At 43.5% G+C, this 15,403-nt stretch overlaps 1 protein-coding gene across 10 annotated transcripts in view; it reads left to right on the plus strand.

Moving 5' to 3' along the window:
- UPF2 (UPF2 regulator of nonsense mediated mRNA decay) overlaps positions 1-15,403 on the plus strand; it is a 1,696,571-nt gene that overhangs the window by 1,311,091 nt on the left and 370,077 nt on the right. For all 10 annotated transcript variants that reach the window (XM_078674159.1, XM_078674161.1, XM_078674162.1 and 7 more), the window contains one exon: positions 6,321-6,419. In XM_078674159.1, the coding sequence (XP_078530285.1) occupies positions 6,321-6,419 (99 nt within the window). The remainder of the gene's footprint in view (positions 1-6,320; positions 6,420-15,403) is intronic.

Raw genomic sequence — 15,403 nt, forward strand, 5'->3', positions numbered from 1 at the left:
ACCTGCAGAAAAAATCCATTTGTATGGTCACTCTCCAAGAGATGTCACAACTGCTCAGTCAAGTAGTTTACATGACTAACCTAGATTTGCAAGATGCGGACTTAAACGTTTCTATCCATCCCAAATATCGAAAGTTCTGTTTTACTCTAGCAGGTACTCCCTATTGGTTCAAAGTTCTTCTCTTCATTTTCCGGGCAGCTCATTGAGATTTCACCAAATGGCTAGCTCCAGTATCAACACATCTTAGATAAAAAGGTCTGCAACTCTTTCCGTATCTCGACTATTGGCTTGTAACAGCAGCATCTCTTCAGCAGGCTTTGGAGGCGACAACAACCTGCCTTCTATTGTTTCATTAACTGGGACTCACACTCAACGACCAAAAGTCTCCTCTTTCACACTAACAAAGGATAAACTTTCTTTGGCATCTCTGGATACTTTACAGGACAAAGCATTCTTGTCTGCAGAGAGGCATAGGACTATAATGCTGTTGTCTCATGATCTGTCCGAAGGAGTTCTGTCCTTCTCCTCAAGTCTTTCCTCCGCATGATGTTCTCAGCCATTCTCTTGGTGCCCTGCGCCCATCTGAGGATGAGGCCCATTCAAGCAATGGGTCCAAGTGACCGGCTCATTCGACTATCTTATTTGGATCAAACCAGCCATGAGAAAGGCACTTCCTTGGTGGCAAATCTCATAGAGTCTCATCAGAGCTAACATTCCTATCTCCAGTTCCAGACTTCATAATCACCTCAGATGCTTGTGTGAAAAGCTGGGGAGCCCATCTTGAAGGTCTCAGAATAAGTGGCAGATGTAGTATGCCACTGTCCATACTGCACATCAATTACTTGGAGAGCAATTTTCTTAGTGCGTCAGTCCTTCCTTCCAAGTTTTAGCGTTGGGACACCTCTCTGGAGGTAGCTGTTTGCGCTCTATAAATGGCTGTATTATTATTATTATAAGTTTACAAGGATCACCCAGCCTCATACGAACAGACAAAATGGCCTGCATGCATTACCTCAACAAGCAAGGGGATACAATGTATCATGTTGTGTCTGGAAGCTCAAAGAATATGGAAATAGGTTCTACTACACCAGATATCCATCAAGGCAGGACATCTACCAGGGATGAGAAACAATCTAGCGGACAACCTGAGCAGAACCAGCCAAGCTTGTCACGAGTGGTAGCTCAATCATCTGATTTTCAACTCCATATTACAACAATGGGGCAAACCGAACCTTAGATCTCTTATCCTCTCAAAAGAACCGAAAATGCCTGTTCTTCGCCAACTGGGAACCCCAGAGAGTGTCATGGAGGAATGCATTTTTGATAAGATGGTCAGGGATCAATGCTTATGCGTGTCCCCCATATCCTCTCATTCCCAGGCTTCTCATGAAAATGAAGGAGCCGTGCCGGCTGAACCGGATTGCTCCATGCTGGCCCCGCCAACACTGGTTCACGGAAATCCTTCCACTCTTGGAATCCAAGTCCTTTCGCCTTCCCAGAACAAGAACACTGTTAAACTTTGAACAAGGGCCAAGTTCTCCATTGGGTCCCTGCCTCTCTTCAATTGCATACATGGCTCCTGAATTCAACAAATTGAAAGATTTAGACATCCCTCAGGACTGTAAGAAGATTTTATCCAGAGCATGAGCTGAATTGTCAGAGCAAGCATATGAATTGAGTGGAAACTGTTCTTGTTATGGTGTCTGCAAAACATTATCCACATGCTACACTTACACCATAGCCAATTCTGCCCTAGCTTCTCTCTGTTGCTAGATCAGGGTTAGTTGATGCATCTGCCAGGGTTCATCTGGCTGCTATTTCTATATACAGGCGTTATTTGCATTCTTTATCTCTGTTGTACAAGAAATGTCAAACAATTCATGAAGGGATTATTCAGAACTTTTCCCCCTATTCGAGCTCTTCCTCTGGAATGGCATCTCAATATTGTTCTCTCTCAGCGTATGAAAGCATAGTTCAAACCTGTTCACAAGGCAGAGCTGACATTTTTTTACTTGGAAGGTCTCATTACAATTGCCTCTCACTTCCGGTAGGAGAGTCAATACATTCTAACCTTTACAACAAAAGAACCCCATCTGCACTTTACTCTGGACTATATTCTTCTCAGGTCAAACCCAAGATTTATTGCAAGGATCCATCTCAGTTCCATCTCAACTAACCTGTTATACTTTGTACCTTCACAACAATAAGTACCGAAGCACACATTAGTAGTCCATACAGTGTTACGAAATCATGGCAAGTAAAGACTATAGAGTAAAAAATACATGTAGTCCATAGTATTTTCTTCTTCGTTTATGCATAATTTTTAACCCTTGTGTACATCACACATCTTGTTACACATAGCACAGAAAGTGGCAGCAGACACGTGTTTCGTCCTTTGGACTTTTTCAAGGCTGCAAATGGTACATAATGTCGATAAGCACATGTATACAGACAATATATGTTATATGTATACAATGGTAGATGGAGAGCACATTACAAAGTGAGGCCAGAGCAACCTTGTAAGTTTATAGGCTGCGAGAAAAGGTTATAGGGAATGTGTATTTGGAGAAACGAGACAAAGGGCAGGAAGACGAGCGATGTGAAACTATAGCAACGGAAACCGTGCTATAAATAGTGTACAATAGTAATATAGGTATCGTGCCTGTCTCGAAATATAGACCTTTCTTACAAAGTGCAAAGAGATAGTCCAAATCTTTTCTCAAATAGCAAAAAAGGATAGAAGTACTGCATAGTAATTGATACCGATAGTTCTTAGTGAATGAGAAAAAATGTCACCACCTGTGCCACCAACAAGACCACCAAGTATACGGAACTCATCAAGAAGAAATTACATAGAATGTTTTCTCCATGAAGGAAAAGGCCGGACCGTGTTGCAAATAAGTTGTTTGTATGTCCAGGGTACTCAGTCCAGCTATGAATATGCTTGTATGAGCAGTTTTATATAGAAGCGAAGTATGTTCTGTGAGCATATGTTTGAAAAAGGAAATGTGTGTTCAAAATTGAAAACACTCATAAACAAAACAGGATAAAAAGAAAAATCTCCTGCTAGCTAGTTCAACAATAGAATGTTGCACTTGTTTCAGGGGGCAAGTCCAAGTACTGCTCAAAGGTGTTTAAACGTTAAGGGTACAGTGGGTGTCTTAGTAGAGTTAGAAAAAGTATAAATAACAAAAATAAACACACATATCCCTGTAGAAAGTATATGTGTAAAGCAGTGAATGTAATTTTTAAGAAAAAGAATTCTGCAGAGACTACAGTCTACACAGTAGTCTAAACTTAGGCCTATATGGAAGCTGTTAAGTATTGGGGCGAAGTACTAGCGGGCCTAGAAAGGACGTGCTGTATAAACGCCATGCACAGCCCTCAATACCTGTGCGAACGATGAAAGGTGCATGAAGAGGACTTGTCCCTAATCCAAGAATATCATAAAGCGAGCAACTAACTAAATAAAGCTGGCTAGTTGCCTTTCGAGGCCGAAAAAGCATCCAAAATAGTGACAGTCTGAGAGGCAGTAATAAGCCTAAAAAAGTAAAAGGAAGACCATAACTGTGAAATATCATATAGTTTTCATGATGTAAAGGAACAAACTAATAACTGTTAAAAGGAGGAAAGGCGTCCCCCTACCTGGCTCCAGTTCAGCGTCCGGCCTAGTGTAGCTCGAAGACGAAGGGCGGTATAAGCCGCAGATACAAAATACCTGATGTGTGCGTGCATGAGTCAGTGGAGAGAAAAGTAGGGCTTAAAAGTAGAATTACCTGAGACAACAAACTTGTGTGAACGCCATGTTTGTAATGGTACAGTCTTTGAAGTATAGCTACGGGTAACTTGACATAGAATGTATCATGCAGAGTGAATGGTATAACCCAGAGGTGCAAAGTGAGCAAAAACAGAAGGGAGGGGAAAAAAAGGAAAAGAAAAAGAAAAAAAGGGGGTGGTGGTGTTGTACAATCACATTGTATATTACAAAACGTACACCCATATATAATGAAGTGTAAGAAAAGTAACAACCAATGATGTTGGCGCAGCTTTTTCAGTGACTGAAGGGGTGGGGCTTTGACCCCAAAACAAGCGTTGTAATTCTCAGTTGGAACATTATAGAAATGATATTTATATACATGTTATTCAAAACATCACGAGGAGGACACATGAGCCCATCGTGTTGTTCAAATGGTTCAGACAAAAGAACATTACCATTATGCTAAGCATAATACATGTCAAAAGTGTAAATCAGTCGTTTTATCAAAAGGTATGGAGATCCCTGTCCATATTAAGGCCCTTGTCAACTGCTCGAAGTTGGATAATCCAACAACTTTCCAGCTGTCTAAGGCTCTGGGTCCTATTGCCACCTCTGGTCATTTGCCCGAGTGTGTCTAGACCATGGAAGGCAATCTTGAGATTTTCATTTAGGCCATGCAAGCTATTGTAGTGTATAGCAAAAGGATAGATATGATTATTATTTTTAATAGCACGCACATGTTCTTGGATGCATTCCCTAAGAGGTGTGATTGTGCTACCCACTTAGAAAAGACCACTCTCACATATGATGCAATAAACCACAAACTTAATATTGCAGTTTATAAACTTGGCAATTTTGTGTGTTTTGTTTGTGTTGTATTGGAACTCCAGAGTTTTGTCTTTGGCACAGTGGGAGTCAAGAAAATTGCTCTAAAGGGTAGTTTTTAGATGCTGAGCAATCCTTCTTTACACATTATTCAGTTAGAAATCTACATATATGCTAGGTAAATTCTGCACAGTTTTGTACATGAAATGTGCTTATTAAATGTCTCCAAATTGATTTTGAGGCCAAATGTCCAGTTGGATCACATGCATGAGTTGCATACTTCAGAAAAAGAAAAAAAACTCTCTCCAAATCATACAAGTGGCAGGATTTTGCAGCACAGCTTTAAGCAGGCAGACAAACACTGGCCTTCAAACACGGCACAAAAACATTTTACTCCTTTGATGTGTTCACCCCTATGAATGCAGAGTGCAAGGATGGCTCATCCATGTAACTGTTTGGCTGTGAGATATTCTCTGACATTGTGATGGTCTGATCCCACCTGAAAGAGATGTTGCCTCCAGGTCCTGACCCTTGTAGTGGCAGGGAAAAAAACAGAGCGTCTGTGTCTGGCTGTAGGTTCAAGCTCAGCCTATAACACTACCACAGCTTATGTTTATTTAGAGAATTCTGATTGAAAATTGGAGATCTTCCATGATCCAAGAGGTCCGGTCCGATTTGATCGACAGTGTAGGGCCTGCAATATAGCCATTTGAATCAAACCACATGATTATTGTCAATCACACCATTAGTTTGAATTTGGGGCCTGCAATGCTTCGAGCAGAGGCAAATGGATCTGCGCAGAGGAGCTTGATATGGGATATGTGCGAGTAGCACAAGAGAAAACCTGAACTGGATGTGTTGCAAGGTAAGTGTGTGTGTGTGTGCATGCTCACATGGGTGTGTATGTAATGTGCCCCCGCTTTAAAATAATATGGGCATCCACAGCATAAACTCATCCCAGCAGTGCAGAATCTGGTGGTAGTACTTGCGTGTTCTTGAGGAATATTACCCTGATGTTTAGGAACAAAGCTGATGTTTTTCTAAAAATGAAGTATTGGCATTTCAGGGGACATCTACTGTGCGTTTATTTTAATGTAAATACACTTTCGTTTTGGGTAATTTTGTTTATTTTCCAAATTGTTTGGCAGCAGAATTATTGCATTGCCAAATATCTCATGTTGATATTTCAGTGATGATCACTACAACTGGCCGCGACCCTAGCCAGTAACTTTGGTTTAACCTGCTAACTGTCCAAGCCTGTAAGGTCTGTACAACCTGAGCTATAACGTGGCTAGTGCTAAGCCATATGAAATTGCATTTTCTAAACTGAGAGATATTCGATGGAATAACCCACCCAGAACCCTGAAAGGAAGTCAAGCTCGTGCTAGCTTTGGTTGCCTGGTGCAAGTATTTACAGCCCACCATGTTAAAACATTATCAGCCACCATTTATAGTGTGCTTTCGACCTTACAATTAATGTGTACCAACAAACTATCCAATTAGCAATGAAAACCTTCTATACATACCTCCTCTCCCCCATCCCCACCTCATCCCTTCTGAGGTGATGCCATGAGAAATAGTGAGAATTAGTCTTGCCTTTTCAAAAAATTTAAACCCATTTCTGTTTTATTAACTGCAAAGCAACATCTGGCTTTGCAGCACTTTAATTTCACTATGTCTAGGAATGACTACTACAATAACAAAACGGTTTCCCTTTTCTCTCTTCTGTTTTTTATAGGAGGTGATGATTAAAGGGGGAGGTATTAAACATGTTCCTTGTGCTGAGGATGAAGATTTCGTTCAAGCTTTGGACAAAATGATGTTGGAGAACCTTCAGGTGTGTGACTCGATCACAGATGTTTTGTGTGTCCTCTGCCTAACTAGATTCTACCTATCAATTGCTGTTACATCTACTTGTGGTACATCTGTTCACATAGAATCATAATTTACTTTTGAAAAACTGTTTGATGGTTCAACAGAGAAAAAGTTCTCAAACATTACTTTCAGAAGCCGGTGTCTTTTAAACAGCCAAAGAAAACTTTTTTGTTTGAGGCATATGAGCTGCAGATTGCACACTATGCATAGGTTGCCACCTAGTGTTGGGCCCGGATGTTTGCAGTTTGTTTTGTTGTAGAAAAGTCTTTGGAAGTCACGGGATAGGTGACTCCTCCTTTGGATGATACTGTGCATGGGCATCGGCTCCATTGCCAGATTGTTTTTTCCGCCACCGGTCTCGGATGTGTTTCCAGCGCTCTGTGTTGAAACCGATTTCCTTCGGCGCGCAATCCTCACCAACTTACAGGAAATAAGTTTCGAACGCTTTTCCACTCGACGCTATTCTTCAACATCGAATACTTCGATTCCAGTCGACGGCCTTCAGGCCTAGCTAGGCCTCAACGCCAGCTCATGGAAAGGACGCCATTTAAAAAGTGTCCTCAATGTGGGTCGAAGTTTCCCCACGCCGACCTTCATGAAGTGTGTAACCTGTGCCTCTCTCCGGAGCACGAGGCCAAAGACTGTTCCGCTTGTGCCTCTTTCCGTTCCAAAAAGACTATCCGGGACCGAAGAGCGAGAAGAACAATGGCTCGATCTTCAACTTCCATGCCGGACGACATCTTTGACGAAGGCTTCATGAAGTGTGTAACCTGTGCCTCTCTCCGGAGCACGAGGCCAAAGACTGTTCCGCTTGTGCCTCTTTCCGTTCCAAAAAGACTATCCGGGACCGAAGAGCGAGAAGAACAATGGCTCGATCTTCAACTTCCATGCCGGACGACATCTTTGAGGAAGGCGTCAACGTCCCAGAACTACACGACGTCGACAGCGGTTCTGAAGAAGAAGAAGAAGTAGATTCCGAAGTCAAGGACATCACTCCAGCGCGGTGGGTCGTAAGTAAGACCGTCGACCCCAACCCGTCCTCGACACACCCAAAGAAGGCCCCGGTCACACCCTTGCCCTCGGGCTCGGTTGCACACCGACACTCTGCTTCTACTGCCCCACCTTCGGGCCCGGCTAAGAAGCCAATTAAGCCTTCAGGCGACTCAAGCTCGAGTCAGCCTTCGCATGGTGCCAGCGCCAACTTACCGGCACCGAAAAAAGGCAACGACACCGGCTACGCCGACGTCCAAACCATCGGCGCCGAAACACACTACTCCTTCAGCACCGAAAACCAGGTCTGAACCAAGCAAAGCCGCTTCGGATTAAAAATAACACCGGAACCGAAAAAACAACCGGAACCAAAGAAACCGTCGGATCCAAAAACAATACCGGAACCGAAAAAAACCTTCGGAGCTGAAAAAGCCTCCTGCTTCCCCGACAAAGGACATTGTCAAAAAACCTAAACAACCAGCTTCGGTGCCGACACCTTTACCCGCACCAAAAGATCGGACTCCCGCAGAAGACTTATCTTACCCAGACCCTGCTCAAAAGACTCTGGCTAGAGACCCAATCACTGGACAGTTGATTTTGGCTTCAAAGAAGCGACCACTGGACAATCCTGCTCCACATGCAAAGAAGAAGGACATGGCTACCTCGCCTTTAAGACTGCCTTCCCCTTCTCCTCCACCTATGCCTTCTCCACATGCTCCCATACCACAGCATTCCACAGCATCCTCTGTAGCACAAGATGATGACAACAGGGATGATAGCTCAGATGATATGGGGGGTAACATACCTGATCCGGCCACACCTACAGGATCACCTGACCCATGGGATAATTATACCACACCAGATGTCCCAAATGTCCCTCAGGATGACTTGTACCCCTCAAGGCCTTCACCACCAGAAGACACTATAGGGTTTAACAAATTAATACACAGGGCTGCACAATATCATGGTGTAGACATACATACAGACCCTGTAGAGGAAGACTTCTTAATGGATACCTTTGATAACGCACAAAGGTCCACATCCATTTTACCAATGCTTAAGGGAGTGATTAGGCACGCTTCTGAAGTCTTCAAAGACCCAGTCAGAACTCAGGTCATTAACCCTCGTATAGAGAAAAAATATAAAGCTGCCCCTTCAGACCCGGCATACATTAAAGGGCCAGTACCACTAGACTCACTTGTAGTTTCCAACGCACGCAAGAGGGCAAACTCGCAAACATCGGGTGATGCCGCACCACCAAATAAAGAGTCTAAGTTACTTGACGCATCAGGGAAAAGAACTGCGTCTCAGGCAGCAAACATGTGGCGTATTGCCAATACACAGGCACTGTTAGCCAGATATGATAGGGCATATTATGACGAGTTAAGAGTCACTATTGAGACACCTCCCTGACAGGTACAAAGATAGAGCTAACAAACTCATCCAAGAGGGTAAAAACATTACAAACACCTCCATTAGGTGTGCCCTGGATGCAGCATATACTGTGTCTAGAGCTGTTAACACCAGAGTTTTACTACGCAGACATGCATGACTATGTATATCCGGTTTCAAACCTGAGGTACAAAGTGCCATTCTTAATCAACCGTTTGATGAGCAACACCTATTCGCACCCAATGTCGATGTATCTCTTGAAAAAATGAAGAAAGATACAGACACCGCCAAATCTATTGGAGTCCTGCAGTCTCAGGCTCCCAGAGGTTCATTTCGTCGCTCATCCTATAGAGGTGCCACTAGAGGATATTCCTCAGACACAGCTTCCACCTCATACAAAGCCCCCACACAGTCCACTTACGGCAAGGGCTACCAAAGGGGTGGTTACAGGGGTAACAATAACAAGGGCAGAGGTAAAAATACCAACTCCCGCTCTGCCTCTACCCCTGCCCAATGACTCCCTTCCCCCGCCCCATTCCACTCCTGTTGGGGGAAGACTCCAACAATACCTGCCAGCATGGGAAAACATCACATCAGACAGGTGGGTGTTACAAATATTTCAATCAGGTTACTGTCTGGAACTAAAGTCTACCCCCCAAACATACCACCCAGGCAGCATCCAATGTCACAGGAACATTTAACATTGCTCAGACAAGAGGTAACATCCCTCCTGCAGAAAAATGCAATAGAAATAGTTCCAGAGCATCAGAAAAACAAAGGAGTATACTCGCTATATTTCCTAATACCAAAAAAAGACGGATCTCTAAGACCCATCCTAGACCTCAGACCTCTAAACATTTACATACAGTCGGACCATTTCCATATCGTCACACTCCAACAGGTCCTTCCACTACTGGTACTAAATGACTTCCTTGTCACTCTAGATTTCAAGGACGCCTACTTTCATATTCCCATTCACGCAGCACACAGAAAATATCTCAGATTTGTGCTAGACGGGCAGCACTACCAGTTGAAAGTGCTCCCATTCGGAGTCACAAAAGCGCCATGGGTGTTTACCAAATGCCTAGCAGTAGTAGCAGCACACTTAAGAAGACAACATATTCATGTCTTCCCGTATCTGGACGACTGGCTCATAAAAGCCACCTCATACAGCCAGTGTGTACAACACACGCACGCTACCATTCAACTGCTTCACGACCTAGGATTCACAGTAAATCACACCAAGTCGCATCTACAACCCTCACACATACAACAGTATCTCGGCGCTACAATAAACACTCAGCTAACACTAGCTTATCCCTCTCCAGCCAGGATAACAAGTGTACAAACTCTCGTAACAAAATTCAAACCACAACACTCGCTGCCAGCTCGAGTGTTCATGCAGCTCATAGGAATGATGGCATCTTGCATATTTATAGTACCTCATGCAAGATTGCAAATGCGTCCACTGCAAGAGTGCCTAGCACGACAATGGAACCAGGCTCAAGGTCAACTGACAGACCTAGTGTTGATAGACGGTCTGACTCATCGTTCTCTGCAATGGTGGAATACCAAAAACCTTTCCAAAGGGCGACTGTTTCTAGAGCCAGTTCCTCAAATAGTCATGACAGCGGCCGCATCGCTCTCCGGCTGAGGAGCTCACCTACTGCATCACACCATGCAAGGCAGGTGGACACTGCAACAAAAGCTACTCCACATCAACCACTTAGAGTTGCTAGCTGTGTTTCTAGCCCTAAAAGCATTTCAAACTCAAGTGTCAGGCAAAACTGTCTTAGTCCGCACAGACAATATGACAGTTATGTACTACATAAACAGGCAAGGAGGGACACACTCTCTTCAGCTCTCTCAGCACAGCATATATGGAGATGGGCTATACCGCTAAAGATCTTCCTATTAGCCCAACACGTACCAGGAGTACAAAACACTATGGCAGATCTGCTAAGTCGACAAACACAGCAAATCCACGAGTGGGAACTTCATTCACAAGTTCTTCATCTGTTCTTTCAAATGTGGGGACAACCTCAAATAGACTTCTTTGCCACCCACGAAAACGCAAAATGCCCAAACTTTGCCGCCAGATACCCACACCCATTGTCCAAAGTCAATGGGGATATGGATGAACTGGTCAAAACTATTTGCATACGCTTTTCCTCCTCTCCCACTACTTCCATTAGTGGTACGCAAGCTACAGCAACATTCCCTAACGCTCATCCTGATCGCTCCAACTTGGGCCAGACAACCGTGGTACCCCACGCTGTTACAAATGTCTGTAGTACCACACCAAAAACTAAACCTAACTCCACGCTTTTTAACGCAGAACCATGGAGAGATCAGACACCCGGAACCAGCTCAGCTCAATCTAGCGATCTGGCTCCTGAGGTCATAGAGTTTGGTTACCTCAACCTTTCCCCAGAATGTATGAACGTTATCAAGGAAGCTAGACGCCCCACTACTAGAGCATGTTATGCTGCTAAGTGGAAAAGGTTTGTCATATACTGTCAAAACAACCACATTAATCCTTTAGACGTGTCTATTCAACATATCATAGGATATTTATTACACCTTCAAAAGTGTAATTTAGCCAGCACGTCTATTAGGTTACACCTTGCAGCCATTGCGGCATACTTGCAAAATAGGCAACATATATCTCTTTAGAGTACCAGCTATTAAATCTTTCATGGAAGGACTCAAAAGAATAATTCCTCCCAGAACACCACCTGCACCTGCACCAGTGTGGAATTTAAATGTGGTTCTCACAAGGTTAATGGGACCTCCCTTTGAACCATTACATAAATGTGAATTGCAATTTCTAACCTGGAAAGTAGCTTTCCTAGTAGCCATTACTTCCCTCAGGAGGGTTAGTGAACTACAAGCATTTACCATACAAGAACCCTTTCTACAAATGCATCATAACAAAGTGGTTCTTCCTACTAATCCAAAATTCCTTCCAAAAGTCATTTCCCCTTTTCATCTAAATCAATCTGTTGAGCTACCCGTATTTTTCTCGCAGCCTCAAACAGTCGCAGAAAGAGCTCTACACACTTTAGATGTCAAGAGAGCATTACTGTACTACATTGAAAGGACACAAGTTTTTCGTAAAACAAAACAACTTTTTGTGTCATTCTCACCGCCACATAAAGGCAATCCCATATCAAAATTGGGGATCGCTAGGTGGATGGTTAAATGTATACAAATATGTTATCAAAAAGCCAAGCGTACATTAACAATCCCACCAAAAGCCCATTCTACCAGGAAGCTAGGGGCATCAATGGCATTCTTAGGGAACATTCCCCTAGATGATATATGCAAAGCAGCTACATGGTCTACACAGCACACATTCACAAAGCACTACTGTGTAGATGTGCAAACTAAACAACAATCAACTGTGGGCCAGGCTGTACTAAAAACTCTGTTTCAAACAACTGCAACAGATACTGGTGGTCGCCGCTAGGTGTGGGAACTGCTATGTAATCTATACATAGTGTGCAATCTGCAGCTCATATGCCTCGAACGGAAAATGCTACTTACCAGTATGCATATGTTCTTGGCATGTAGAGCTGCAGAGTTGCACACGCCCACCCGCCTCCCCGGCTACCTTTATCTGTTCCAGTATTATCTTACTTAGATACATATCACATGGACATCACTATCTCTTATACAGCTCCATCACTTCCCTAATGGCGAAAAACAATCTGGGGATGGAGCCGATGCCCATGCGCAGTATCATCCAAAGGAGGAGTCACCTATCCCGTGACTTTCAAAGACTTCTCTACAACAAAACAAACTGCAAACATCCGGGCCCAACACTAGGTGGCAATCTATGCATAGTGTGCAGCTCTGCAGCTCTACATGCCAAGAACAGATGCATACTGGTAAGTAGCATTTTCCTTGTGGAGTCTAACTTTAAGTAGTGTGTGCTGTTGTTCTTCATTGGACTATCAATTGCAATTATTGATTTTACTTAACTGTGTACATATATGGAATTTCTGTAGTTCTAACCTAGCCAAAAGACAGTGGAGTGCTGTACATGGTCAAAGACTAGCTCTAAGTCAACAGGAAATAGGAGAGGAAGTTTTATTGTGGATGGTTAATGCATTGGTGCATAAATAAAAAGGCCTGCTGTCTTGCTTTTTCTTTTTAACATTTTTCAGTCTGCAGTCTTATGATGTCTTAGCTGCGGTTTGCCAAGAGTCACCAGAGATACTGAACTTGTCTGCATGGTAAGGGGAGAAGCTAGTTACAATCATGGCCTTCTAAATTATGCAGCTGGTTTTGAAGATTGTGCAGGCTGGCAGTTTGGGGCAAAGGAATTCCATCAGGATAGGGGTTATATGATCATATTTCTTCAAAATCTGGAAGAGATGTTCCTCGGTGTGTAGAATACCTCTAATGCTAGTGTGGAGTCTAGGAGGCATCAGATGCAAAAGTACGAAGACTAGAATGGCAGTTCTAAAGTCGCTTTCTGGGAGAAATGGTTTGACTTTCTTAGAAAGAGAGACATTTTGGCAGTGTGTTTCTTGCAATAAAGTTGGTGTCCTAAATAAAGTCAATTGAATTGACATTCAGTGATAGAGTTGGGGTTCGAAGTAGTCAAGGCTCATGTCATTGACACAGACTTGTATTCTGTCTTGTTTGTTGTTGGCAAATAATAGAAATTCTAACTTGGTTGGGTTAAGCCTCTGATAAGCACTATGCATCCAGGTCTGGATGATGTGCAAGGGATGTGTGAGGCCTTGGATGTCTGAGGCAGAGATGACTTTTAAGTAGGGTTGAGCATCATTGTCATGTTGATGAATCTTAATGCTGTTATCTTTGAGTAGAACACCTAGTGGCTCCATTTGAAGGTTGAAGATGGCAAAGGTCTGTATAGAACCCTAGAAAACTCCACAGGTGAAAGGATTTTCAGGGATTTTTTGCGACCTGGAGCTTCCCATGTAAACAAAATGGTCTCATTCGTAAATTTAGGAGGAGAACTAGTGAAGGACATTTCCGGTGAACTGCATTCAAGACTCTAGGATGCACATGGTCTGATGGAGATTTAAAAACATGTAATCCGGAGATTGTATTTCTCCTATTGACTTCTATTGATAGAGAGGCAATTTCCGCTTAAATCCAGTCTGTTGGCATGTATGTACTTGTTCAACCCTCTACACTTTTACCAGGCAATATTGTGTAGATATCTTAGCCTAATATCAAGAAATGGTCTGCCAGGCAGTCTTAAAAACAATATTTCAGACACCTGTATTATCCACATGTGAGACCCTGCTTGAAGGGGAGGTACTGCTTTGCAGTCTGTGCAGAGCATGTGTATCTACATCATCTCATGCTACGAATGGAAACTTTTACTTCAGCTACAAACATCTGGTTGCAGCATTAGTGCTGTAGACTCTCATGCAACCTCCCTGGAAGCGTGGCTCTATTTGCATATCTCTTCTTTACTAATTCCTTTTCCCACAATGCACTTCTGAATCACATTGAATTTACTCGCCACTCCATAACACACTTAACTTCTGTGTGAAAAACCGTTTGACATTAACTTCGTGCTCATGCACATTGCCAACTAAGCATGGTGTCATAGTGCATCCAATGACTCAATAGGTTTCTTTGAATGAAAATAACTTGCAGATGTCCAAGCCCAAAACTAAATGGCAGGAATATGCAGAGCATGTAAATCTATAGCACTACATGTTGCGAACAAATGGTTACAAGGTAAGTAACATGTTTGAGGCATATGTGGCTGTAGATACACTTGCTGGGTGTAGGAAAGTACCCTTTTTGACATGGTTGCCCCCAATTTTCGCCTGGTATCTGATGCAACTTTGACTGAAAGTGTGCTGGGTTTCCGCTAACCAGTTCCCCAGCACCTGTGTGCTTTCCCTAAACTGTACTAGGCTTTAAATAAGTGCCTAGGAAATTATATCCCGGTATCTAAGGCATTGTGACTAACGAGGATCCCCTGAGGGCATTAGCATGAATAGTGACACCCTAAAGGACCCCTCACCAAGCTCATGCAAACTGACACTGAAGCCTACGTGCCTTGGTGCAGAGAAAAATGAAGAGTTGATATGGCACTTATCTCTGCGTGCCATGCCTGCAAGATGCTGCATGTGGTCAGTCACCCCTACAGCAGGCCTTAGAGCAAGGTGCACTATACCCCATGTGTTGGCCAATCTGCATGAGTGGATGTCTCCCTGTGGTATCTTAGTCAGTCCTTTGATATCACAAGTGCACAGGGAAGGCATAACAAGTATATAGGCTGGACCCTCTCGATTACGAGTTCCCCAGCTACAGGATGGCTTCACTGTTCTCCCAGAAGTTTGGTACCGAACATCTTGCCTTAATAAACCCACATTTATTAATAAATGCACCCAGAGGGCACCTTGGAGGTGTCCCCTGAAAACCTACCGACCACTAGTGTGTTGACTGACAGGTCTGAACAAGCTAGCCACCACAATAGAGTTTCTGGCCCCTGAGGTGAGAGCCTGCTCTGGGATCTGCATTCCGGATCGGAAGCTTCAGAGGCCTCACCGCCTTTGTTATGCA

This window comes from Lissotriton helveticus, chromosome 1_1 (genome assembly GCF_964261635.1).
Source record: "Lissotriton helveticus chromosome 1_1, aLisHel1.1, whole genome shotgun sequence".
Lineage (NCBI taxonomy): Eukaryota > Metazoa > Chordata > Amphibia > Caudata > Salamandridae > Lissotriton > Lissotriton helveticus.